Source organism: Poromitra crassiceps, assembly GCF_964638095.1.
Source record: "Poromitra crassiceps genome assembly, chromosome: 6".
NCBI lineage: Eukaryota > Metazoa > Chordata > Actinopteri > Beryciformes > Melamphaidae > Poromitra > Poromitra crassiceps.
In genome coordinates this window covers 61,402,757-61,428,394 of record NC_139627.1, presented here as the reverse complement: position 1 = coordinate 61,428,394, position 25,638 = coordinate 61,402,757, and the positions used below count along the sequence as shown (strand labels likewise).

General features: G+C 42.8%; 1 protein-coding gene across 1 annotated transcript; it reads right to left on the bottom strand.

Moving 5' to 3' along the window:
• On the bottom strand, positions 1 to 25,638 carry LOC310779091 (uncharacterized protein). Its single transcript, XM_083639590.1, has 9 exons — positions 25,527 to 25,638; positions 24,525 to 24,696; positions 21,785 to 21,908; positions 18,330 to 18,526; positions 15,791 to 15,970; positions 14,454 to 14,567; positions 11,999 to 12,125; positions 2,657 to 2,733; positions 1 to 1,349 (listed from the first exon to the last, which is right to left on the bottom strand). Exons 2-9 carry the CDS (start codon positions 24,663 to 24,665, stop codon positions 216 to 218), a joined length of 2,094 nt encoding a protein of 697 aa, XP_083495716.1. The 5' UTR covers positions 24,666 to 24,696; positions 25,527 to 25,638; the 3' UTR covers positions 1 to 215.

The following is a 25,638-nucleotide window of genomic DNA, read 5'->3' as shown; positions in this document are numbered from 1 at the left end:
TGACTATCACTTGAGCGTTTTAATTAATACCAACTCAATCAAAAAATTACAAATACATTAAATGCTACACTATAGCCTATTACACTCACACAATAAAACGGTTAGAAAAACACCATTTTCTCTCAACATAACACTTTTCGAATTTTGACCGAACAGAATATGTCAAGTGACCCAACTTCCGACGTCTATGAAAGTGATTCTAATTGCAAACACTATTAAACGCATACATTTCTATTCCTATAGTGTATTCTTCTGATATGATCTTCCACTTCCTCCTCAAAGCAACCCGCTTTAAGGAGGTCTGCCAGTTCTGGGGTAAACTCTATGCCTTCCAAGGCGTCATTGTCCAGTTCTGCCATTCCCAGCTGCGACAGCCCTGTAGCAGAGGGAGCGTACATGGTCCCGTACGTTTGCCCGCCGAGGCTGCGAAAAAGGCCAGCGGCCCGCTCAAAAAAGGGGCAGTCTTCTGAACTGCAATCTCCCTTACAGTCAACATGCTGACTGAGATGACCTGCCCGGAAGCCTTTCCTGCCGGCCTCCCCCAGACTGGCCGTGATGATTGAACGTGCCTCCTCTGTGCTCTCCAGCCTCTGCAGCAGGCTGTACAGGTAGGTTCCCTGCTGTTGGTTGAGAGCTGCCACCTTCTCTACAATCACCATATCAGCTGTGATGGTCACATCGGCTGAGGCTTCAGGGAAAATGGTCTGCATCAGTTGATGTTCACGGCTCTCCCTCCGCTGGGCCTTCTTCTTCCTCGCCTTCCTTTTGGCCTGTTTCTTCATCCTGCTGACTCGTGATGGACCGTTGTCCTCAGAGGTGAAGCGTCTCTTGATTCTCTGCAGAGCGATGTGCAGGTTATTCCTCACGCTCTCTGCCCAGGCGAGGAGAGTCACCGTCCTGGCCTTCATTTGGATGTTGAAACCGTTCTTGCTCCCCTGCCACGGCCTCGGATGGTTCCCGTCCTTGTTGAAGAGCATGTTCTCGTGCTCCTCGACGTGGGACATTTCTTCTTTTATATTTGCTATGATTTTATCCATCTTCTCAATGTTCTGCTGGCAGGTCACTATATCGTGCCCTCCCTTGATTTTAAAGTTTGGCTCCAGAAAACGACCACCTGCAGCGGGATTGGGTCCGCACGCAAATGTAAGCATGCTTTCCATATTGTCAATTTTCCTCGTGATCTTGAAAGCCCAATTCCTTTCCAGCATGAAGTCTCTTTTAAACACTTTGTCGTTCAGAACGGGACACGCTGCCTCGTAAAATGCTGGCAACATCTTGTTGTTGAAGTGGGTCTTTGCGGTTTTGGGGCTGGGAACCCACCCGAGGGAAAGTCTTCTCTTGTCCGAAAGCTGTGGAATGAAGAACCAAAAGATAAAGCCTTATTAATCCTGGTGGAGAAATCCAGGTGTCATAGTAGCAAAAACAGTAGTAAGAGTGGAAACACAGACAGACCAAGATAGTTAAGAATAAAAAAAGAAAAGAAAAAACATATAACATATATAAAACATATATAAACATATATAAATAATCAAGCTTGGTTGTAGAGCTTGATGGCTACTGGCACAAAGGATGATCTGGATATACAGGATAGGTGATATACAGGGTATATATATGATATATAGGGTGATATACAGGATAGGTGATATACAGGTATATATATGATATATAGGGTGATATACAGGATAGGTGTGTAGCAATGGGAAATTATGCATTTAATTCTTGAGCAAATAACTTTATTGTATGCTCAAGCCACGAGTCAGTACCATAGACTGTACGGACGTCATGACAGACAGCTCCCGAAAGTGAAGACAAAATATCTTGATTGCCCCCATGTGGCTGGCTGCAGTATAGCTCATAAATGTTAAGCCATGTCCATGTTAGCGGATGGAAGATGCGCCAAAAAAAAAAATAATCAAAGTACACGTCAAATAAATATTCCGCAAAGATGGTTTCTGTTATTTTAGGTAGTTCTCATCGAACTGATGTATGTTCAGTGTTCATTGTTGTGATATGTTTGTTTTTAATTAGTTGAAGATATAATAAGGGGTGAATGACAGCTGTGACAGCCACTCTCAAACCTCCGTCAGATGGCGGAACTCAACCCAACTCTAGTCTATACAGTCAATACCAACAGCTATCTAGCAAGGCTGGCATAGCCTACTACAGTACTAGATGATGACCCAATAGTAGGGCCATATGATTTCCCCAAAATTGAAAAAAAAAAAGAAAAAAGATGGAATTTGGTAATAAAAATAGAATCAACTGTAAAACATGGAATATTGCAGAATTTTCCATACTTTCTCTGAAATTGATAAAAGTAGGTATAATTATTCAAATCAAAAGTAGATCTAATTATTGTAGTAACCTAAATTATTTCATAATTGTAAAATAGGCCTAGAGAAATGATTCAGTTTTCAATTGGGGTGTTTTGAGAATCGCGTTGGTCGTGCGTGTCAACTTGACAACAAGTTTTCACTTCTGTCGAAAAAAGAAAAAAATATCGATCCTAACCCCTAAATTAAAATTATATTGAAAAACTGGAATTTGGGAAAAAGAAGAAGGGGAAAAAAATGAATTTGGGGCAGGGGTCTAATGGATTTCATATGGCCCTACCCAATAGCAAGAATTGTGAGATAAAATCAACATTGCTTTCTACCTGGTGGAATTGGCAGCCTGCTATCTCCGGTGTTGAGTCCATGGGTTGTGCTATGTGGACGTTAGCCTCTCCTGGTGCTATGTGGATATGAGAGGCAGGAAGACAGGAGCTGACGTTAGCCTCTCCTGGCACGTAATGCTCGCATTCGGTACAGGTCAGGCACATACCCCTCATCACAGCCTGCTTGTCGTTCATTGCTGCCGCTGCTATACAGTCTACGGCCAGTAGGGAAGCTGCTGTCAGTGAGTGAGTGAGACAAACCTGTATGGACAGATGGTGACGTGGCACCATCTAGTGGATGAAATTCATGTCTGTTGCCTAATAGGCAATCTGGGAATCCATCGGTTAACCCATTGATACCTGATGCAGCATTTGCGTGTATATCCCTCATTTGTGTGTGTGTATCCCTTTAAGACCGCAAACCGAGTGACGCGGTTCGCGGTCTTAAAGGGATACACACACACACAAATGCTGTATCAGGTATCAATGAGTTAAAAACCTCTGGGGGCAAAAGCTCATTTTCAATTACCTTAGAAACCAGAACTCAACGCAGAGGCCGTGGCCCTTTGTGATCATTTTACCGACCACTACATGTGTGGATTCATGCTCATGTTCAGTAAGTCAGACTCAGACTCAGGTAATGGATTGGGGACTCAACCTGTTCTAAGGTGACTCAGACTCGCACTCGAACACTGGGAACTCTAGACTCGACTTGGACTCGAGATATAGTGACCGACTACAACACTGCCGACTAGCAACGGCACTCCGAATGAAACGTGGAGGTAACAGACGCGCTGTTTGACAGCGTTCTTTACCACGAGCGCTATTATCTGGATTTTCTTCCACCATGCTGACAGATTGTTTACTGTGGATCCCCATGTGTTTAGGTGGGACAAAATATCGTGATACTTCCTCTTGCGATACATTATCGATACACTGGCACCCGCATCGTGATACATATTGTGATGCCATATTGTGACATTTTATCCTGAAATGTGTATTTTTTTTTATTCTTTTTTGCATGCATTTCTTCTGTAAACTTAATTTACACAGATTAAAAAGATTTTAGAGAGGCATTATTTTGTATCCTTCCTTTAAACATGTTGACTTCACACGTGGACAAGTTGCAGTCAGTGTGTGTTAAAGAGGCAATATGCAGTCTGCACTTTGTTCTACATTGCTTCATGTCAATTCTATGAATAAATACATAATTCCTGCTTTTTACCTTTTTAGGGGTATTTTTTCCTCTTCAGTTACACAAATATCGTGATGTATCGTAGATGAAATTTCTTGCAATGTATCGATTATCGCAGAATCGCTGTATCGTGATACCATCGTTATCGAAAACCAAGTATCGCGATAGTATCGTATCGTGAGTTACTCTGCGATTCCCACCCCTATTGTGGATCCCCACTTTTTATTGTGAATTGCCATGTTTATTGTTTCTTGTGAATCTCCATTGGTCGACACATGAGCGACAGACTGGTCTTTCATTGGTCGACACATGAGCGACAGACTGGTCTTTCTGGGTTCCAGATTTTCATGCAAATCGAAAATCTTTCTTGAGAGATGACCTACTAGGCAACAGACATACATTTGCTGTGTATTCATAACATTTATAATCATGTCAATGCATGATTGAGTTATAATGAGGCAATAATACACAAAAGTTGAGTTTATTGAGATTATTTGGAGCGCTGCCTTCGAATGTATTACCAGTATAAAAAGTATCAACAATGAACCAAACCTATAAAAGAAAAGAGACCAATTTGAACAAAAATATGTTATTGATTATACACTGTGCAGAAGAGTGCTACGCACACCAAGTTCTTGTAGCGGTGCTGGTCCACGGGAGAACAAACTGAGGTTTTTTTGTCTCGTGAGAGACAGAGATGTAGCCGCACACACTATAGTCAAGTGCCAATAGTCCTCAATTGAATATACACTGAACATTGTTTCACCAGCGAAAATAGAATAACGTTTGTTGGGGGAAAAGAAAATGTGCAATGCATGCAATGTGGAAACTAAACTAAAGGAAGTCAACAGCACATCAACCTCTCAGTCCTTGTATGTAATGTATACCTAAAACATAAAATAAGATTATTATTATTATTATTAATAATTTATATGCAATATACATTACCTGGGCGGCCGTTGACATACATGGACGGCCCACCCAAGTAAGAAATGTGTGGGAAACACTGGTAAAGGCCTACATTGACTGTGACTCGTAATTTCCAAAATTCATAACATCTTTATATCAAAAGAAATATTGAGCTTCAATCTTTTTTGTTGGAGTTTAACCTTCCAAAATGATTTTCAAACTATTGTCTGGAATTAACGGGGTTAACCTGTTGGTGTTAAGCAATTAACACATTCACTGCCAGCCATTTTTTTTTTACTGTAGGTAGGTTCTGCCAGAGGTTTTTTTTGAGGATTCTGGCTCATCTTTCAAGACCCGAGGATTCTTTCTGCTAAGATTTTGTGAACACACAATATCTCAAAAGAACTAATAGAATGTGTGCTTTCTCTGTCTAAAAGAGTTAGTTTGTAGAGTTAGTAGTTATGTAAGCATTAGCAGTTGAATACAGCATGGTTTCAGCGTCAGAAAAATTATTTTGAGATAAACGGCTTTTTGTGAAATTCGATAGAACAGTCACTTTAACCATTCATTTTTGGCATCAGTAAGACGTCAGACATCTAAACAATAGTTTTGAACAGTAATTTCCTCCATAACAGCAGGAAACCCCCCTCTGCTTCCAACTCCTCCCTCCGTGGGCGTTCTTCTTGGCTGCAGCGGCCGTGTCACAAGCTTGTCACCAGTCTCACTGCTTTGCTGCTGCTGTCCTGTGCCTGTCTGCGCGGCCGCTCTTTGAGGAAGTCTGGATGGACTCGCTCGCTTCTTGGAGTTTTGGTTGAGAGCTTTGATGAAGCTTTTGCGATTCTGGTCATATTTATGCTGCGTGTTTCAAAGTGTGTTCCACCCGTAATCTATTATGCAAATGTACAATCCCGCACCGCAGGGATAGCGGAACGCATCTGAACTTGGGGGGGCCGGGGGGCGTGTCGGGGGGGCGTGTCCCCCCGTCGGGGGGGCGTGCCCCCCCCCACACACACACACACGTCTGTGAACCACCATCATTGATTATTATTATTATCATCATATAAAGATTTTGGTCGTTTGAAGCCAGATTCATATAGGAATATCTCATTTTAAATTAACATTAGGATTAGATGGTTGTGATGTCAGTATTCAGTCTTAACAATCATATATTTGCTCCTTTTCTCACTCACTCCTATGTCACCACCTGCTCTCACTGCAGGGTTTGAGATTCAACTTTTTTTTTATCACCAGCCAATATGGCTGCTAGATTTTAAAGTTAGGAGCCAATTAATTTCAACTAGCCAATTTTTTTTTCTTGAAATAAACCAGAATATGAGGGCGACTGGGTTTTACAGCAGGGCTATTCAACTAAATTGTTCAGGGGGCCACATTGTCAGAAACCTAAGGGACCGGGGGCCGGACCGTTCCCCGAGCCAGTACACTTGACACAATGCGCCACCATATTTTTGCAGCCGCGCTGGAACTATTATTAAGTAGGGGGTGCTGTAAGGAATGGAATCTCGGCAGCGCCGAAGAAAATTTTATGTTTTTTGGACTTTTATCCATATTTATAAGAATATTTAATTTTAAATTAACATTAGGATTATACTGTTGTGATGTCATTATTCAGTATCTTCTCCTTTTCTATTATTAGTATTAGTATTAATATTAAATACTGAGTATCTCATGAAAAACTATTAATATTGCATCTTTTGTGTTTAGCGCCGTCTCACAGCAGGCCCGGCTCCAGAACCAAATTACAGAGGGGGCCTGCCCCTAGCTTGGAGGGGCCAAGGGGGGTCCGGGGGGATTCTCCCCCGGAAGAAGATTTTGTACATTTTAAAGTAAAATTCGTCAAACTGGTGCATTTGAGAGCAAAAGGAAGAGGCTAAATCTATGAGGAACTACAGACATCTCTAATGTGTTGTGACTTTACAAATAGGCCTAAACAATTAATATTAAATGTATTTACACATTGTGCACAAATTGCATTCATTGTGACAAATTTACAATAGTTAATTAATATCCAGCCAGAATCATTGCAAATGGAGGTTCAAAGTAACAGTTAGCAATAGCATTCAGTTAATCAATGCCTAATGACAGCCAGATTCCGTTTTAAACTTTAAAACAGAAAAACGGAAAAACGTTTTTAGCACACACACAAAAAAAAAAAAAAAAAATGAATGGGGGGGCCAGTTTAGGGAATGGGGGGGCCCGGCCCGGTCAGGCCCCCCTCCAACGCCGGGCCTGTCTCACAGCATTGTAACATTGTAGTGCAGCAAGAAAGGAAAACTACTGTAAACATTTGAACCACATTTCTTGTTTAGAACCTATAGCTAGCAACATCGCCATCTCCTGAAAAACATTAATATTGCACCTTTCTTGTGGCTACATCACAGCATCTACTGAAAAACATTTATAGTGGATCTGACTTGTTTAGTTCACTTTAGATTCACATCACATCTGAAAAACAACCAGTCGAGTGTAATAAGTAAATGAGGTTTAATTGTAAAAAAAAAAAAAAAAAAAAATCTAAAAAAAAAAAAAAAAAAAAAAAAAAAAAATTTTTTTTTTTTTGGGAACTGAAAAGTACCCGGGCCGCGGCCCGGGTGGCCCGGGCGGTTCCGCGATCCCTGCCGCACCGCCAGCAATCAGCGCGAAAACGAAAGCGTTTTCGCCAATCCATTTTCATGAGAATGGCTTCGTCACACTGCTTTTTGCTTGCCTTCCTCTAGTCAGGAAAGCACTGTCGCCACTTAGTGGGTCGGTGGAATGGGTTGTACACGTTGTACACGTCCAATACTTATATAAGAGATGTAAAAGGGTTAGATCAACGTCCCACCGTCAAAAAAAAAAAATCGAGTGGCAGTAAACCGTTGGATTTTTTTTGACGGATTAATACGTCATTGGCAGTGAACGTGTTAAGCAACTCTACGCGCATAAGAAACCACCATCAATTAATTATTACAATTAGCATCACTGAGGATACGTCCCAGTTATGCATCCATGCGATGTTTTTTTTCTTTATTAGTTAGCCTGGCTTAGCCAGTGACTCATAGGAATAGACTACGTGACAACCAGGAAAGACTAGTGACTACTGGAGAGTCAGTTGACAGCCGGAACAGGGACGGCACCCGGGTAGCAGTATGGGTTAGCTCCCCAGCCTGCGTCTTCCGTGAGGAAGAAGCCCAACAACCCACGAGAGGCCTTTTAGGAGGGCCATTCAAGCCGCAAGTGGAGAATGCAGTGCCACCAAGTACTGGTACTGCATGGTGTCCACTAAGATACCATCACCTCGGAATGAGATGTTTGGAGCGGGGGAGTCTGGTGCAGCGCACAGGTCGTAGACCTGGTGAGACGAGGGAGGAACCCGGCCGGGTGGCAACCCACAGAGCCCGGTCCCTCTACGTACCAGAGCCCTCTCCCTCCCCCGGTCCCGGCAGAGTAGTTCCGGAGCAGCGGATTGAGTGGCCCTGACCGCGTGACCACCTTCGACCCTCCCTATAGGGCTGACCGTGGGTAGCTACTGGGACGTAAGTTGGGGCTTGGCCAGCCCCGGCTGGGTCACCTGGGCGAGGGTGTATGATGTTGCGAGACCCGAAACATCCTATGACCCCAGGGTACATCACTGAGGATACGTCCCAGTTATGCATCCATGCGATGTTTTTTTTTCTTTATTAGCGATGTAACAATACTTTGCAAGATGGTAAAAAATCCATACCAATGTGCGAAGATTCAAATCGCTTAGATGAAAAATGTATCACAATGCGTTTCTTTCAGTTTTTCTTTTACAAAGAAAAGGAAATACAGTATGCATAGTGCATACCCTACCTCAGAAATAAAAAGGGATTCTTTAATTTGATGAAGAAAACATAAGAAAAAATTCCGTATTTTGTCTGTTTTTTTGTCTCAAATAATGAAAGGAATCTTTTTCAGTCACTCAGCATTGGGACGTGAATCGTATGGAGATCCCTAATGACAATGGTAAAAGACGATCACTCCATAAATGTTCACGTCATTTCATTTGTGAGCCAGAGGCCATCTCTCCTAAACGTGCTGATGCACAAATACCATATTTTTCAAAATAGCAGCGTCGGGACCCCGGCAAGCAAAGCAGCGCCGCAGCAGCCAAAACCTAGTCTGACTGGGTGGAAGCAGCATGGTGGACTTAGCTCTCTCATTTGTGCCGTGGGACCATTTCAGTCGGTGCCGGATGGAAATCCCATTCCGCTCCCTGCGAGCTCTGCAATTGGCTCCGGCCCGCTCTGACTGTGGCTGCGACCATATTTGGATTTCCTGTCCACGCCCCCCCCCCCCCCGTGTTGAATCTGTCTGCCTCTGCTGCTGTACGTGTTGAGCTCAAATGCTTGCGCCGCTGCCTTTGAAACAATAACAACAGCAGTGCTAGCCGCTAGCTCGTTGCTACACGCTGAAAACGATTGATGTGGATTATGCAATAAAGCAGCCTGCATGGTACGTTCGGTGGATGCTTTTTCCCCACTAGTCCACAGCCAGACTCTCCCAGCCTGGCTGGGAGAGTCTGGTGAAAACAACAATCAGGTTTCAAATCGTAGCCTTTGCTGATAGGCTTTGCTGATAAAAACACAATTGACACAAGGAATGAACAAGAAGACTTTGTGGATTACAGAGAAATCTAACAGAAAAGTTGGTAAACTTTTTTTTATTCAAACCTCAGCTGGTGTTTGGTTGTCCACACAAATTTGTTGACCGCAAGCAGCGATTTGTTTAGAACGAAGAGGAAGTGAAATGTGTTTATCGCTCTAAGTTAGCGTAGCTTCATTATCAGCGCTATTCTTCAATAAAACAAGTAATCAGTACGTTTTCGACATATGTTGAGCTATTTTTTCCCCAGTGGATCAGTTATAAACACTGCAGAGTACAAGCAGAAACAGTCAAATAAAGCTGATATCTGAACTTACAAACAGGGAAGTAAGTAGCATCTATTAGCATACAGTAATCACCACTTGTGGCGGCAGAGGCCGCTGTTTTTGCCGCTGCTCAGCAGCTTTCTACATATTGGGGCTTTAATGGCACTTTTCAGGCTGCCCAATTGGTTCAATTAGACTTGCGATGTTAAGAGTTTCTATTTCGAAGTCGGAGAAGTTTCGCTTTTGTACGTATTCCGCCTCACGTGGTCGTAAGCTCTGGGGGGCGAGGCCTCCGGACCCGAGGATATTTAGGGGCGTGATATTTAAATTGTTAGATTGTTTCCAACCGCCGCATCAACACCCGTTTATGATACCTTGATACAACCGTTTCATGAATCACACCTGAACCCTGACGTATGTAAGATGGTTTCTGCACTCGGATTTGCGCTGGTTTCTACGCTCATTTGATAAATGAGGGTCACTGAACGTTTGTGAGAAAGCTACATTTGAATGATACACTTAGGTGATGCGTGTCCTTCAAACACACTTTGCACAGACATTCAGCACCCTGACTGTTCATCTTCCACAGACCGCTCTCCTGCACTTCAGGCACTTGGAGTAGGTTTGATTTTGTTTGCATTGAGCCTCTTCACCCTGCAGCTCATTCTCCTCTTCTCCTCTTCTGCATCCAGCTCTTCTGTACCAGCCAGTGATTGTGTTGACGCATCCATGAATCTCTTTCTCTTCGCGGTTATGAGACATTTTCAGATCACACAGATCACAAACTAATAGCTTCTTTGTCAACTAATATGTTTGAATTTTCAGGTGAGTTTAAAAGACTGGCTGATCAAGAGAAGAAAGAGAAGTGATGACCGTGGTGATGAGGAGGAGGTTGGTTGGGTAAAGTTAGGGGGGAGGGGAGGTGGGTCTCTGCTGTCTGACAGCAATGTTATGAAAGGGGAGCAAATGGATACACACGCTTTTCAGTGTTTTCCATGTTGCCAAATGTATTTTTTTGTCTGCTTTGCAAGCATGAAGCCAGACATCACAGAATACAGATTCTGTACTTCTGTCTGCATTCATGTTTCTCCTGAATGGGTTTTGGCCAATTAATCTGAAACTGCGTATGGGTATTGGGCATTGGCATAGGCAGGGACTGACACGGCTGATTTTTCCATTTTCCAAAATTTAAGCTGTTTATTATCATTTTTGTCAAGCCTGCGCAGAGTTGTGGTACACAAATCCCCATAAGTCTGCACGGAGTTGTGTTACGCGCATCCCCATAAGTCTGCACAGAGTTGTGGCGCGTGCATCCCCATAAGTCTGCACGGCGTTGTGGCGCGTGCATCCCCATAAGTCTGCACAGAGTTGTGTTACGCGCATCCCCATAAGTCTGCACAGAGTTGTGGCGCGTGCGTATGTACTAGGGCTGTTGAAACGAATTTTGATATTCGAATATTATTCGAATTTAATAATTATGAACGAAATTCGATTATTATTATTTTTTAAAAACGAATATTTATTTATTTAAAAAAAAAAATTTTTTTTTTTTTTTTTTTTTTAGAACACTAGAACAGTGACAAGTTCTGACAACATACTTGAAGAAAAGAGTGTTAACTGAAGTTGACTGTTGAAGCTGCTATACTGATGTAAACCTACCTGTAGCTCTTAAAATGTATGTTCATTCATTGTTAACTGAAGTTGACTGTTGAAGCTGCTATACTGAATGTAAACCTGTAGCTCTTAAGTGCAATACGTGACTGATTTTTTTTTGTTCATGGCTCATTGTTGTTTTGGCAAAGTTTACTTATTTGTTTATTGATAAGGAGCTCAAACAAAGGCTGTGTCTTTTTTTATTATCAATTATTTTATTTTAGCATTTCAGACAGCACCAATACATCACTGATGAATATTAACTAAGCTCTGGTTATCTGACCTATTTTCTAATGCAATGAATGTATGTACATTGTACAAGGAACATGTTTTCTTAAATAAACATCATTGCTGGACTATTTGTGATAAGCCTAATATTATTTTGAATATTCATCCACCATTCACTTTTCCATCTACATTTGGTAAAATGCTTAGAAAAAGTTTTACTTGGTCAAACCCAAAGATTCAGCTATATTTAGAATCAGAACATAACATAACATAAGAGAAGACAACAATTCACTCAGACCAAATTTTTTTTTTTTTTAATTCAATTAAAAATTAATTAAAATATTCGAATATAATTCGAATATTAAAATGTATAAAGCACTGAAATTCGAATTTGATTATAGAGGGAGATTGACAGCCCTAGTATGTACGGACTAGTACTTTATATTCCCAAACACAGAGGGTACTCACACTCACAGGAGCTTGATCCAGCTGAGCTGAAGGCTGTGCTGGGATCAGCTGAGCTGAAGGCTGTGCTGGGATCAGGAAAGCTGCTCTGGCTCACAGGAAGTCTTGACCACTCTGATGACCTTTGACTCTAGAGGAACAGACAAAAGCATTCAAGGAAAACTCATCAGTTTGTGATGTTAAACTCATCAGTGTGTGATGTTAAACTCATCAGTCTGTGGTGTTAAACTCATCAGTCTGTGATGTTAAACTCATCAGTCTGTGGTGTTAAACTCATCAGTCTGTGGTGTTAGACTCATCAGTCTGTGGTGTTAAACTCATCAGTCTGTGATGTTAGACTCATCAGTGTGTGATGTTAAACTCATCAGTCTGTGATGTTAGACTCATCAGTCTGTGGTGTTAAACTCATCAGTCTGTGGTGTTAAACTCATCCGTCTGTGATGTTAAACTCATCAGTCTGTGCATGGCCGTAACTAGCTATGAGGACGGGGAGGTCGGGACCTCCCCTAATATTTCAGAGAAAAAAATAAAACAATCTGCATGGAAAAGCATGAAAAACACGGGATCGCTTTTATTTTCAAACGAAAGGCAGGTCAGGCAGGAAGTCATCTGACGCCGCGTCCGCGGTAACTTGATTCTGAGAGAGCAGCAGCATGGTGGTGAGTGATGACTGTCTGTCTGCCTGGCGAGATAATTGAAGGTGAGCGACCTGCGAGACAGTGAGCGAGTGAACGACAGACAGTGAGTGACACTGACAGATTTTTTAGCAACAACCAAGAAAGTAAGTGTCTAGTCTGTCTCTTAAGTAATGTTACCTGTGTGACACGTTGGGATGCTACTGGCTAATCATGCATGATGCCAATTGCCAAGCTCCCGAAGTCAGGTATGCAGGTGGCTATATGCATGGTTTCAGTTTCATGACCCAATAAGTAACAAAAAGAGGTGGTGTAAAGTTAAAAACAACATAATATATTTTATTTTATTTTTCAATCGTTCCTATCAGGAATAAATAAATGTCCCTCTGTATGTTTTTTTTATTATCGATGATGACTTTGTGTGTTGTGTACGGCTTGGGTTGTGTACCTGTGTTTGTAGGTGTCATTTTGATATGAATTTGGCTAAAACAGTTTGTGTTTGTTAGTTACAATTATGTTGACAGGAGAGCTGAGCAGGTGGTGACATGAAAGAGAATATACTGAATAATGACATCACAACAGTATAATCCTAATGTTGATTTAAAATGATATATTACTCTAAATATGGCTAAAAAAGGGCGAAAAAAAAACTAAAAAAAATTTCGGCGGCGCCCAATCCGCCTCCCCTTGCTGGACCTCCCCTATTTCGGAACCCTGGTTACGGCCCTGAGTCTGTGATGTTAAATTGATCAGTCTGTGATGTTAAATTGATCAGTCTGTGATGTTAAACTCATCAGTGTGTGATGTTAAACTCATCAGTCTGTGATGTTAAACTCATCAGTCTGTGATGTTAAACTCATCAGTATGTGATGTTAAACTCATCAGTCTGTGATGTTAAACTCATCAGTATGTGATGTTAAACTCATCAGTGTGTGGTGTTAAACTCATCAGTGTGTGATGTTAAACTCATCAGTCTGTGATGTTAAACTCATCAGTCTGTGATGTTAAACTCATCAGTATGTGATGTTAAACTCATCAGTCTGTGATGTTAAACTCATCAGTCTGTGATGTTAGACTCATCGGTATGTGATGTTAAACTCATCAGTGTGTGATGTTAGACTCATCAGTGTGTGGTGTTAAACTCATCAGTCTGTGATGTTAAACTCATCAGTGTGTGGTGTTAAACTCATCAGTATGTGATGTTAAACTCATCAGTGTGTGGTGTTAAACTCATCAGTCTGTGATGTTAAACTCATCAGTGTGTGGTGTTAGACTCATCAATATGTGATGTTAAACTCATCAGTGTGTGGTGTTAGACTCATCAGTGTGTGGTGTTAGACTCATCAGTGTGTGGTGTTAAACTCATCAGTGTGTGATGTTCAGTTCCTTCCACAAGTTATTTAGTGATGAAGTGTCTTTACTTTGCTGCTAAACCCACTTTCCCTCAACATGCCTCCTCTACTATACTGCAGTCTGTCATTTCCTACATTTCCCAGAATGCCCTGCACCCCTTTCTCAACACCGCAACTGTCTTGGTGCAAAATGGCGGCTCTAGAAAGAAGCTCTGTGATTCTGACGTTGACCTCTGATGGTTTAAGATCGCTGAAACATTTTCTCATATCCACCTCTATTGTAGCTGCTGGAAGTATCTGGAGGTGACGTCACCTCCTCTAAGATTGGCCAGATATCCACCACGAAGAGAAACATACAACAATACATCTGCTAAATGGAGGCAGAAATGTGCCGTTTGTTTGTTTGTTGCCGTTGTTGAAATGTGCCGTGCCTTTGACAACCCCCTCACCTCCTCCTGACAACCCCCTCACCTCCTCCTGCTGCAGCTGACAGTCCAGCAGCAGCGTGGCCATCACCTCCTGCTCCTCCCCGAGCTCCTGCTTGATGTGGATCACCTCCTCTTGCTGCACCTCTTCCTGCTTCACCTTCAACACAAATGGAAATGCAAATCAGCATCATGGTAAATGGCCTGCATTTATATAGCGCTTTTATCCAAAGCGCTTTACAGTCAGTAGGTACATTCACAGACCGATGGCGGCAGGTTACCACGCAGGGTGCTGGCACACCATCAGAAGCAATCAGGGGTTCAGTATCTTGCCCAAGGACACTTCGACATGCAGACTGGAGGAGCCGGGAATCGATCCACCGACCTCTTTTATCCAAAGCGATTAGTGGACGACCCGCTCTACCTCCTGAGCTACAGCCGCCCATCATGGCAAGGCAGCCAAAAGTGGCAATAGAAAAGCCCTACTGAGCGCTCACAGTTCAGCGTGTGCATTCCTGCAGAGGATATGGGATTAATGTGGCATCAGCTCAGATGTGCTGTATGTTAGGGCTGTTAGCAGAGTCAATACAATACAACAATTGTTAGATAGAACGTTCCATAGTTTAACTCACGGCTGCATGAAAAAAAACCAAGAGCACTTCTCCTCCCTGGCTCATAAACAGCCTATCATGTCCCTTGTTCATGGTGTTAATGCAACGAGTGACACACAAACAGCCAATCAACAGACAAACCCCCAGCGTGTAACCCTCCCCAGCTCATAAAAACCCAATCATGTCCCTTGACAATAGACCTGTTTCATGGGGGCCATGCAAGGTCGATTTTACATAGTTTGCAGCTAACACACTTTTTACTTTTACAAAATGAAGTGCTCCCATACTTTAGAGCAGGGCTATTCAACTAAATTGTTCCAGGGGCCACATTGTCAGAGACCTAAGGGGCCGGGGGCCGGACCGTTCCCCAAGCTATTAATCCTATTATATGTACACTTGACACAACGTGCGATCACAATTTTCAAAACTTGTATTTCACTACATGGCAAAAGTAGTTTAATTTTCATTTAAAAGTGCTTAATTTCTGTGCAACAAAAGCTGTGTTAAAGCCCCAAAAGTAAAACACATTTGAAACAAATCTAAGTATTCTACAACACATATCCGCCATTTGAAATATAATTTGGTCAATTCTGACCTCTCTTAGCTACACCACAGCATTGTAAACATTTATAGTGCATAAGGAAAGGAAAACAACTGTAAACATTCTTTCTTGTTTAGAACCTAGCACAGTATTAAATACTGAGTATCTCGTGAAAAACTGTTAATATTGCATCTTTTGTGTTTAGCTAGGCCCTCTGGGTAATGCAGTAACCTGTGGTGTGGTGGACAGCAGGGTGGAGCTGTCAGCCTCGCTCAGGGACAGAGGCGCCTGCTCTGGCTCCAGGGGCGGGGCTTCTGTGAGGGGTGGGGCTACTGTGGTGGGCGGGGCCAAGGCCAGGTCCACGTTCTCTGTGTGCGGCTGGAAGCTGATGGTCCAATCACACTCCTCTTCCTATGAAAATAACAAAGAACGATAAAGCTTAATTTACGGTATACTTATTATAAAGTGTCGCTCAGCACATGGTCACAGACGAAAAAGAAAGTGTCGCTCATTGTGTTGCATTTATACTTTAGAGGACGTTTGCCTCGGTTCAACGGTCACGTGACACTCGAACGCTTTAGCAGCTGCAGAGGGAACGAAATGCACAGTGAAACCACCTCGGAGGCAAGATGTAACGTACTTGGCTGCGGCCGCATATAAACGACACACAAGCACACAACTCACCTCCTCTCTCTCTGGGAAATTGGTCACGACGTTCTTTGTGATTTTCACAAAGTCATACATCAAGGACAGGCTGATATAAATAGCGGGGACACGTTCATTCATTTCAATCGAGCGAAAACTAGCGGGTGGACCCCAACCAATACAAGGAAGTCAAGCGCGTGCCGTCTATATAGCCAATCAGACTTGCGCGATACTATGACGTAGTCAGAGACACTAGACATTTCACCAGGTAGCAGACACTGCTCGCCGACACTTGAAAGTGTCGACTCAAGTCCTCATTTCTGTCGGCGACCGTTTCAAAAGTGTCGGCAGACAAAGCATAAATTGGGCTTAAGTGTCACAGTCTCTGAAGTGTGATGGGAGACTGTTCCATGTGTGAGCTGCTCTCACTGAAAAGACTGCCTGTCTGAAGGCAGACCTCCTCATAGGAATGATACAATCCCCTCTTCCACAGACCTGGTGCTTCTTTTTTGCTTTATAAAAGCAGCAAGGGGGGGAGGAGCCAAGCCATGCAGAATCTTATAGACAAGACAGGCACCTGAACATTTCTAGAGCACGCGCTTAGGTATCAATGGGTTAAATGAAGACAGGAGCTATTAAGCCACTGTGTGACAGGTGCCATCGCTGTGGTGAGTTTGCATGCAGTATGTATGGTGGTTTGGTGGCTGTATGTACATAAATGACAATGGCTGCGTTTCCCAAAAGCTTCTTAGCGCTAAGAAGCTTCTTACGGGAGCCTTAAGAAGGGTCAAAGAAGCTCCCGATTGCTTCTTAGCCTAAGATGATCTTTCGTTAAGAAGGCATGCGTTTCCCAAAAGCTTCTTAGCGCTAAGAAGCTTCTTTGACCCTTCTTAAGGCTCCCGTAAGAAGCCAACGCGTTTCCCGATTGCTTCTTAGCCTAAGATGATCTTTCGTTAAGAAGGCATGCGTTTCCCAAAAGCTTCTTAGCGCTAAGAAGCTTCTTTGACCCTTCTTAAGGCTCCCGTAAGAAGCCAACGCGTTTCCCGATTGCTTCTTAGCCTAAGATGATCTTTCGTTAAGAAGGTTTTGTAAGAAGGGCGACAAAACACTCGCAGATTCAGCCGTGTCAGGCAAAAGGACATAATAATATAGTGTCCACTGTTGTGTTTTTCCCTTTTTCCTTTCTTTCATGCACCTTTTAATGTTTAAAATTGGGGAACACTTGAAAATCTCTCCTCTATCGCTGCCCGATCCGAGTGAATTATACACAGTATATCACCACTTTGGCTGATGTGATGTGAAACATAATGTGTTTGTTTGCTACATCAGTTAGCAACATAGTGAACTCGGTAACATTAGAGATTAATATAAAATGACCATGGTAACATAAAAGCTGTAGCTGGCTAGTGTGTCGTGCATCAACCTTAATGCTATTCAAGTTTGAGACAATTACATTTGTCTTTCCAATTGAAGATACACATTAATCTGTGGTCGTGAGCTAACGGCTAAAGGGAGGTCTGTACCGTAAACCATTTACGCTCGCACATGCGTGACACATGTACAGATAAGGCAGCAACTCAGATCGGGTATTCACACCGTTTTTAGCCGTCAAGTCAACCCGGAAGTAATATTGGCTCCAAATTGTAAGCTAAAATTTTTTAAATACAGCTCATTTTTCGCTTTCTTAAATACAGCTCACAAAGACAGTTTCCATTTTAAATATCGCTAACTGTTACCATGAAAAGTCAGGGTGCCAAATCAGATTCAAATGGGAACACATTCTTCATTAGGCCGGCGACTATTTTTGGTGCTATGAAATGACTTTCCTGAGATCACAAAGTGTTTACAGCTTATTAAGTTGTTTGAGGAAAAAGTCAGCAGGCCCGGTGCTTGATGCAATGATGGGATGATTGCGATGGGTTTTTAATATACTGTATATATTTTTATGCAATGGAGTTCTACGGCTTCATTAGGCACCAGCTACGTGGATGAGAATAGCTGGCAAAACAAAATCATTGCTGATTTTGTTTTTGTTATTTTCATAGGATTTGTTGATGGTAAGCAATGGACTAAAAACACCGGACTTATCCTTTAACTACAGGTGACGTCTGGGTAATGCAGTAACCTGTGGAGTGGTGGACAGCAGGGTGGAGCTGTCAGCCTGGCTCGACTCGTCTGGAGACAGAGGCGCCTGCTCTGGCTCCAGGGGCGGGGCTACTGCGGTGGGCGGGGCCAAGGCCGGGTCCACGTCCTCTGTGTGCGGCTGGAAGCTGATGGTCCAATCACACTGCTCTTCTTCTGTCCTCTGAGCCGCGCCTCGCTCTGCAGGACAGACCAGCCCACCGGGCGCAACAGGAACAGGAAGTAGTTTGCTTTAGTTTAGCTTCACTTCAATTCAGGCTAGTTTACTGTACTTCCGTGTGAGTTGACCTCAGAACCAAAGTGATGCAAAAACAGTGCTAGAATCAGGGCCTACAACATTTCTGTTCACCAGAGCTCTTTAAAGGATAGCTTTAACCCACTGTATCACACGTCATCTAAGCACATGGGCAGTGTTTACCTTCTCTCTCTGTCTACCTCACGCAGATATACGCCTCCGCCAACAAGTGAGCAGTCGACATCCATGTCTGTCCAGACTTTGACGTTTGATCCAAATGTGAAGAAATTCCTTTAAGGCGTTCCGGAAATATCGCGTTAATGAGCATGAAACGAGCGGTCGTGAGGTCACAGTGACCTTGAACTTTGACCACCAAAATCTAATGAGTTCATCCTTGAGTCCAAGTGGACGTTTGAGGCAAATTCAAAGAAATTCCATCAAGCCGTTACTGAGATATCAGGAACAGAGGTAGGCAACAGCACTCACATTAGAAGTAGTCCTTGAAGTTTTAATAGGGCCAAAAACAGAAGCGTTTCAGCCTTAAGGTGTAAAACCATCAGTGTAAACCAGAACAAATGACAATGGGTTACATATATACATAGGTGTGAACATCAGTAATGGAGTTCACCTGTGGAAGCTGCAATGCAGCCAATCACAGAGAAGGAGGTGAGGCTACAGCACAAACAGGCAATCAGCATAAATTACAGAGACAAGGAGATAGGCTATCATAAATAGATATATAGATCTATGTATAATAATAAGATATAGAAAAAAATGACTTTTAATTTTGATTAATTACAGAAAAAATAACGCGTTAAAAAATTCACGCATTTTAAACGCACGTTATTTTTGCACTACAGAGACCATGGAACGTTTCTCACTGGACAAATTCCAGGCATATCAATCATACTGATGCACAACGTGCATTGAGTGACATCAGAAAACAAAGCCCCACATGTGGGAAGTGCGATGTAACGACAGACATTTGCATATCAGCACTTCAAGCCTCCGTTATCACCTCAATGCTAAACATGTTGCAGCTACAAGCCAGAGCTACATGTAACGTTAAAGTCCCTGGAAACCAGAAATATTTCTTTATTATTTAGCATTTTGAGTTCATCACATCACAGGATCCTATGTTAATAAGCCACCAGCCGAATTTGAACGATGATGAACGTCGCAAAGTATATAAATTTAGGTTTGACAGCCATGGCAAAACTCATGAGATTTCATTATTTTTTAGAGTGTACTTTCTCCCGCGGACTGTGTGGGCGTGTCCAGTCTACAGCAGGGAAATTTCTGTCTCTCGGAGAGCGCGAGAGAGAGGGGGGGAGGGAAACGGAGAAAGAAAGAAAGAGAGATGAGTGCACACACCGTGTGTGTGTGTGTGTGTGTGTGTGTGTGTGTGTGTGTGTGTGTGTGTGTGTGTGTGTGTTCGCGCGTTGCTCCGCGGCTCCTGAGAGGAAGAGATCTCTGTCCGTTCTTTGCCCCCACAGCGTGTCTGTCTCCCACTCTGTGTGCTCTCTCTCTCTCTCTCTCTCTCTCTCTCTCTCTGGACTAGTGAGAGAGAGAGAGAGAGAGAGAGAGAGAAGCACATGGCCTAAAACCCGACACCTTGCTAATCTCACAAGCATAGCGCTTGGCAGACGGCACACAGAGTGGGAGGGAGACGGACAGCGAGGGAGCGCTGTCACTGGGGGCAAAGAACGGACTTGCCATAGGTGGGTGCGGATTGCGCGCGTGTACAAAGGTTATATAGAGCGTATGACGTCATAAGCTCCTGCGTTTTAGCACCTCGCGCACTGCTGTCTTCAATGAGGAAGTACTTTGTAGAATCTTGTAGAAAAGTGGCGATTTTAAGGCTTTGGGTTGAAAGTAATGTATAATAATTTCGGAGGCACAAAATTACTAACATAAGACCCTAAATAACATAGTTAGAACGTTTTTGTGGATTTTGGTTTCCAGGGACTTTAACTTAGCCGCTGATCCAGTGCCGCTGCCATTTGGGTGCCCTAAGCGTACATTTTTTCGTTGTTCAGATGAGTTCAGATGAGTAAGTCCACATCTGACAAGTACAAATACAGCAATATGTATTGTCTGTTCTAACTGAACAATCCCCTCACAAAAACACATCTCCATCAGAACTCTCCCATACCATACTCCTGAACCTCCTCCATACCCCATAACACGTCCTGTTGGTCTGCTCTCCTTTTGTTTATGACTGAAAGTTCTATTTTAGTGAAGCTCACTATGATGTCTGCATTTTAACCTGTGCTCATGTTTGCTTTTTAACCTGTATATTGGTCATTAATTCAGTCTACTGACGGCTATGTGCCAAATAAAGTACCGGTACTACTACTACTACTACTACCTATTCACTCATATACCAAAATCCATTTGAATTGAAAAACATTGCTTCTTGTGTCAAATATTGATATGTGATTAATTGAGATTAATTAATTACAAAGGCTCTAATATGTGTGTATATATATATAAACGCTACGGATTAGCCTCCTGAAAAGCTGTGTAAAGATCGGCACGGCCTGGGGTCCTTCAGGCTAGAGCGAGGTGCTCGGCGCCGCCGAATGACGTGCAGTGCACAGGCCTCCTTGAGGCATCCTCTTTGCCTATGGTGCGGCATAGTAGGATTGCCTTTTGGGAGGGTCTGGTGAGACGAAGGAGGAGCGCGGCCTGGATTCACCCACAGGGCCTTAGCCCTCCATGCACCGAAGGGTCTTACAATACTGCGGTGTAGCACTAGCTCTATTGCAGCGGATTGGGCGTGATCAACCCTTCCGCGGGCAACATTGCAGAAGGCTAAGAGGTGCCAGGTTTCAGGAGCAAGTTAAATATTAAGTAGCCTAATCATGTTTTCTGTATTCATCACTAAATGGTAAACTATTTTCAGTACGCTTGAATATAGAGAATTGCACAGTTGGCGTTAATTGTGATGAACAGTTACAGACAGTAGATTTGATCATTTGTTTGATGGTAGCTGAGATAACCGTAAGTGAAAATGTGTTCTTAAAATGTACCTGTAATTCTTTACACACACACAAAAACTGAAAAATGTGGAGGTGTTGTTATTTATAGGTTAATATGCATTGATTTTCTTTGTCTGGCCCACTTGGGACCAAATTGGGGCCCGTGAACTAAAATGAGTTTGACGCCTCTGCTTGAAACCTTCTTCACCTGCAGCTTACCCTTCCTGTAGTACTTGAGCTTGAGCTCGGCGTAGCGCAGCATGGAGCGCATCTTCTCGTTCTCCTTCTCCTTCAGGCTCTTCTCCCTCTGCAGGCTGCTCATGTCTCTCTTCAGCACAGCCACCTGAAGTCACAACAACATGTCTGCAGTGTTACAGTATGCCTAAGTGTAAGAGCACATATCACTATATTAAATTACTGATATCATGTAAAACTAGAACGACCGCACCGTGGATATATGCCTCCGCCAACAAGTGAGCAGTCGACATCCATGTCTGTCCAGACTTTGACGTTTGAGCCAAATGTGAAGAGATTCCGTCAAGGTGTTACTGAGATATTACCGAGCTTGAAAATGGCATGTGTGAGGTCACAGTAGGGGTGGGGCTTAGGGGTGGGCGATATGACGATCTTAGATCGTTAACGATTAGAATGGCTCCACGATCTGCCTTTCCAGACAGATCGTTAGAATCGCGCTACAGGCAGTGCACATTCTATCAGTTGCATTTCTATGTTTGAAAGATGACTCCCAGCGGTCAAGCTGCCTGCTTGATACTGTAGCTGACGAGAGAGGGACGTGTTGCTCGCTCGGTGATAGCAGTTCCATCGCTGTGGTAAGATTGAAACAGTCCAGTGATGGGAGTTGCAGACAGTAGTAACGTTACCTTGACGAGCAGCGCCTTTGATGTTTGCTTCATTTGCGCGTGGCTTGTTAATGCCACCGCCTCTCTCATGTTGAAAATATTGAATGTTTTGCGCCGGCAACACAACCTGCATTTTGCTTGGTCGGGCTTGGTCTGTCTGTTGCAGTTGCCCATGACATGATGTAGGCATGACGCAGCCTATTTCTCCATTAACCAAGCGGCTAGTCTGCCTGCCTCCCTCACCGAGTTTATAGAACTGTGTCAGGCCACCACCAAACTAGTTTTCAGCTAACGTTATTGAGCGCGTGCCTGCTTGTTAACGTTATTTCTTAGTGTTTCCCAAATTATGGGTCGGGACTCAGTTTGGGCCGTGGACCCGTGGGGGGTGGGTCGCCAACTGATCGTCATGGCAACTCTTTACAGTATGTTTTTTTGGGGCCCAGGGAGACACAACATTTATCTTTTGGGTCCCAAGATAAAAAAAAAGTTGGGAACCCCAAACATGAATTATTGTAAACTCAGCGTAAGAAATGAACGACATGAAAATATTTATCAAACTTTACATGACTTTTCCCAAACTTTTTCTACAAGTTTTCCAGGGCCTGGGAATTCTATTTTAAATTTGACTTTTCCAGGTTTTTCATGACCGTACAAATCCTGAAATTAGTTTGGATATACTTGTACTGTTCAGTTAAGTTGCAAAATAGTCTTAAAAACCAAGATGAAAAAGAATCGTGATAAGATCGTGGATTGTGATCCTGCCTGAAAAAATCGTGATATGATATTTTTGCCATATCGCCCACCCCTAGGTCACAGTGACCTTGACCTTTGACCACCAAAATGTAATCACTTCATCATTGAGTCCAAGTGGACGTTTGAGACAAATTAGATGAAATTCCGTCACGGCGTTCCTGAGATATCATGTTAACGAGCATGAAACGAGTAGTCCTGATGTCACCGTAACTAGGGATGCACCGATATGAAATTTTTGGTCGATGCCGATAACCGATATTAACATTGCTGTTATGGCCGATAACCGATATTTACCGATGTCGATATGCTCTGTATAAAACCACATTTTTATGATCATCACATTTTGTACATACTGAAAAACACATGTTCACACTGAATTTGAAAAAGTTATGCATTTCTTTATTTGCAAAGCCTTTGGAAAAGCCCATAAATCATAGATTTACTGCATTATTTCATATCAATGTGAAGAATTTGGCTGATAATGATAACCGATATTAACATTGCAACATCTGACCGATACCGATATGACCGATATGTTAAAAAATGACTAACATCGGCCGATACCGATATGATTGCCGATATATCGTGCATCCCTAACCGTAACCTTGAACTTTGACCAACAAAATCTAATCAGTTCATCCTTGAGTCCAAGTCGAAGTTTGAGCCAAATTGGAAGACATTCCGTCAAGGCGTTCCTGAGATATTGCGTTAAAGAGCTTGGAAATAGGGTTCATGAGGTCACAGTGACCTTGAACTTTGACCTTTAACCACCAAAATCTAATCACTTCATCCTTGAGTCCAAGTGGAGGTTTGAGGACAATTTGATGAAATGTCGCTATAGGTACTAGTGTTCATAGAAAACATCTGTCTGTCCCCAAAAAGCTTAGAAAAAAAGCATTTTTGTAAATGACAGTCATGTTCATGGGTCCTGAACCTAATCAAGTCTCTGATGGTGGATAGCGAGCGGTGTTAGACCAAACTACGGAGCCCATATGATTTGGTTTCCATTTCCGGCCAAATATGTCCATGGTTGGTCACTTCTTTGTAACTTTCACTTTCACAAGGTGAGTAACAGAGCCATCTCTCATATGGCAGTGAAAACACGGATTGCCGTGGAGTCACGTGATTGGTGGGGAAGTTGTCTCGGAAATTAGGTCAGATAACAATTGTGTTGGCAGGAAGAGTTAAATTACTAATATGGAGAAAAGAGAAGAAAAAAGGATGGCCATCTGAATTCATAACAAGATGTCTGCAGTATTACATTATGCCTACATGTAAGAGCATTATGTCCCTATATTAAATTACTAATATCATGTAAAAAAATAAAAACAATAAAGCAGAGCCACCTGGGCATTCAGCTCCTCGAACTTCACTCTGACCACCTTGAGCATCTCAGCCAGCACCGTCTCCACGGCTCCGTTCACCGCATGCTCCACCACCGCCCCCATCTGACCCCGGATCAGAGACACCGTGATGCTGACGTCCATGACGACAGACCTCTCACTCCAACACTGCTTCCTGAAGAACATGATGAAACACAACGCTCAACTATAATAATAATAATTATTATAATAACTAGAAATATCGCATCAAGGTTGTATGCCTCTGTCACTGAGAGCAATGCTCTCCTGTTCACATTCACACACACATTGATGGAAGCTGCCCAGTACAACCACAGTCTGATCTGTTGGCCACTGATCAGCTCCACTGGATCAGTTGGGGTTAAGGGCCTTGCTCAAGGGCACCTCAGGGGTGGTAATGAGGGAGGGGCAAGCGCTGCCTTTTCACTTTCCCCACCCAGATTTAACCTGCCAGTCCCGGGGATTGAACCGACGACCGCCAGTCACAAGCTCGCTTCTCTAACCTTTAGGCCACCGCTACTCTTGTCTAAGAGAATAAGTAATAATAATGAATGTTGATGCATAATGAATAATGTTGGATTACTATTTAAAAATACATTTAAGAAGAAAAACAAAGCATTTGAATACTGATTTGGAAATCTATTATCAATCATGGCATCGATTTAAGCTTCAAAGCCTTTGGGTCAGCCCTAATGTATGTATGTATCTATGTACAGTATGTATGTATACTATGTATTAGTAGGTGTTTCTACACACAGAGACTGTATGTACTGTATGTATGCACTATATGCTTGTATGTGTGTGTGTATATGTGTATACACATGCAGACTGCAGAGGCACTTTTTCTCTCTTACCCTGTCCCTGCCAGGACTGGTCTCTCTCATCTCATTTGATCTTGTCTTATTTTTTGTCTCTTACCATGCTTTTATCTGTACCTTGTTATGTACACATTGAAACCCATCGATCTATCTATCTAATTGTACTCACCACTGTTGTTAATTAATCAGGTTAGATTTAGCAGTTAGCTACGCTAGCTGCTCGCTAGCTGCTTCTACAAATCCATGAAATATTACTGTCTGATTAATTATTATGATCTTTC

Bases quoted from the DNA above. Each gene is read 5' to 3' on its own strand.
- LOC310779091 (XM_083639590.1), bottom strand. From the start codon at position 24,665: ATGGACGTCAGCATCACGGTGTCTCTGATCCGGGGTCAGATGGGGGCG. The intron at 18,527-21,784 runs GTAAGCTGCAGG...TCTGTCCTGCAG, and splicing joins GCTCAAGTACTACAGGAAGG to AGCGAGGCGCGGCTCAGAGG. The intron at 2,734-11,998 runs GTGAGTACCCTC...ATATCCACATAG, and splicing joins TGGATCAAGCTCCTGTGAGT to CACCAGGAGAGGCTAACGTC.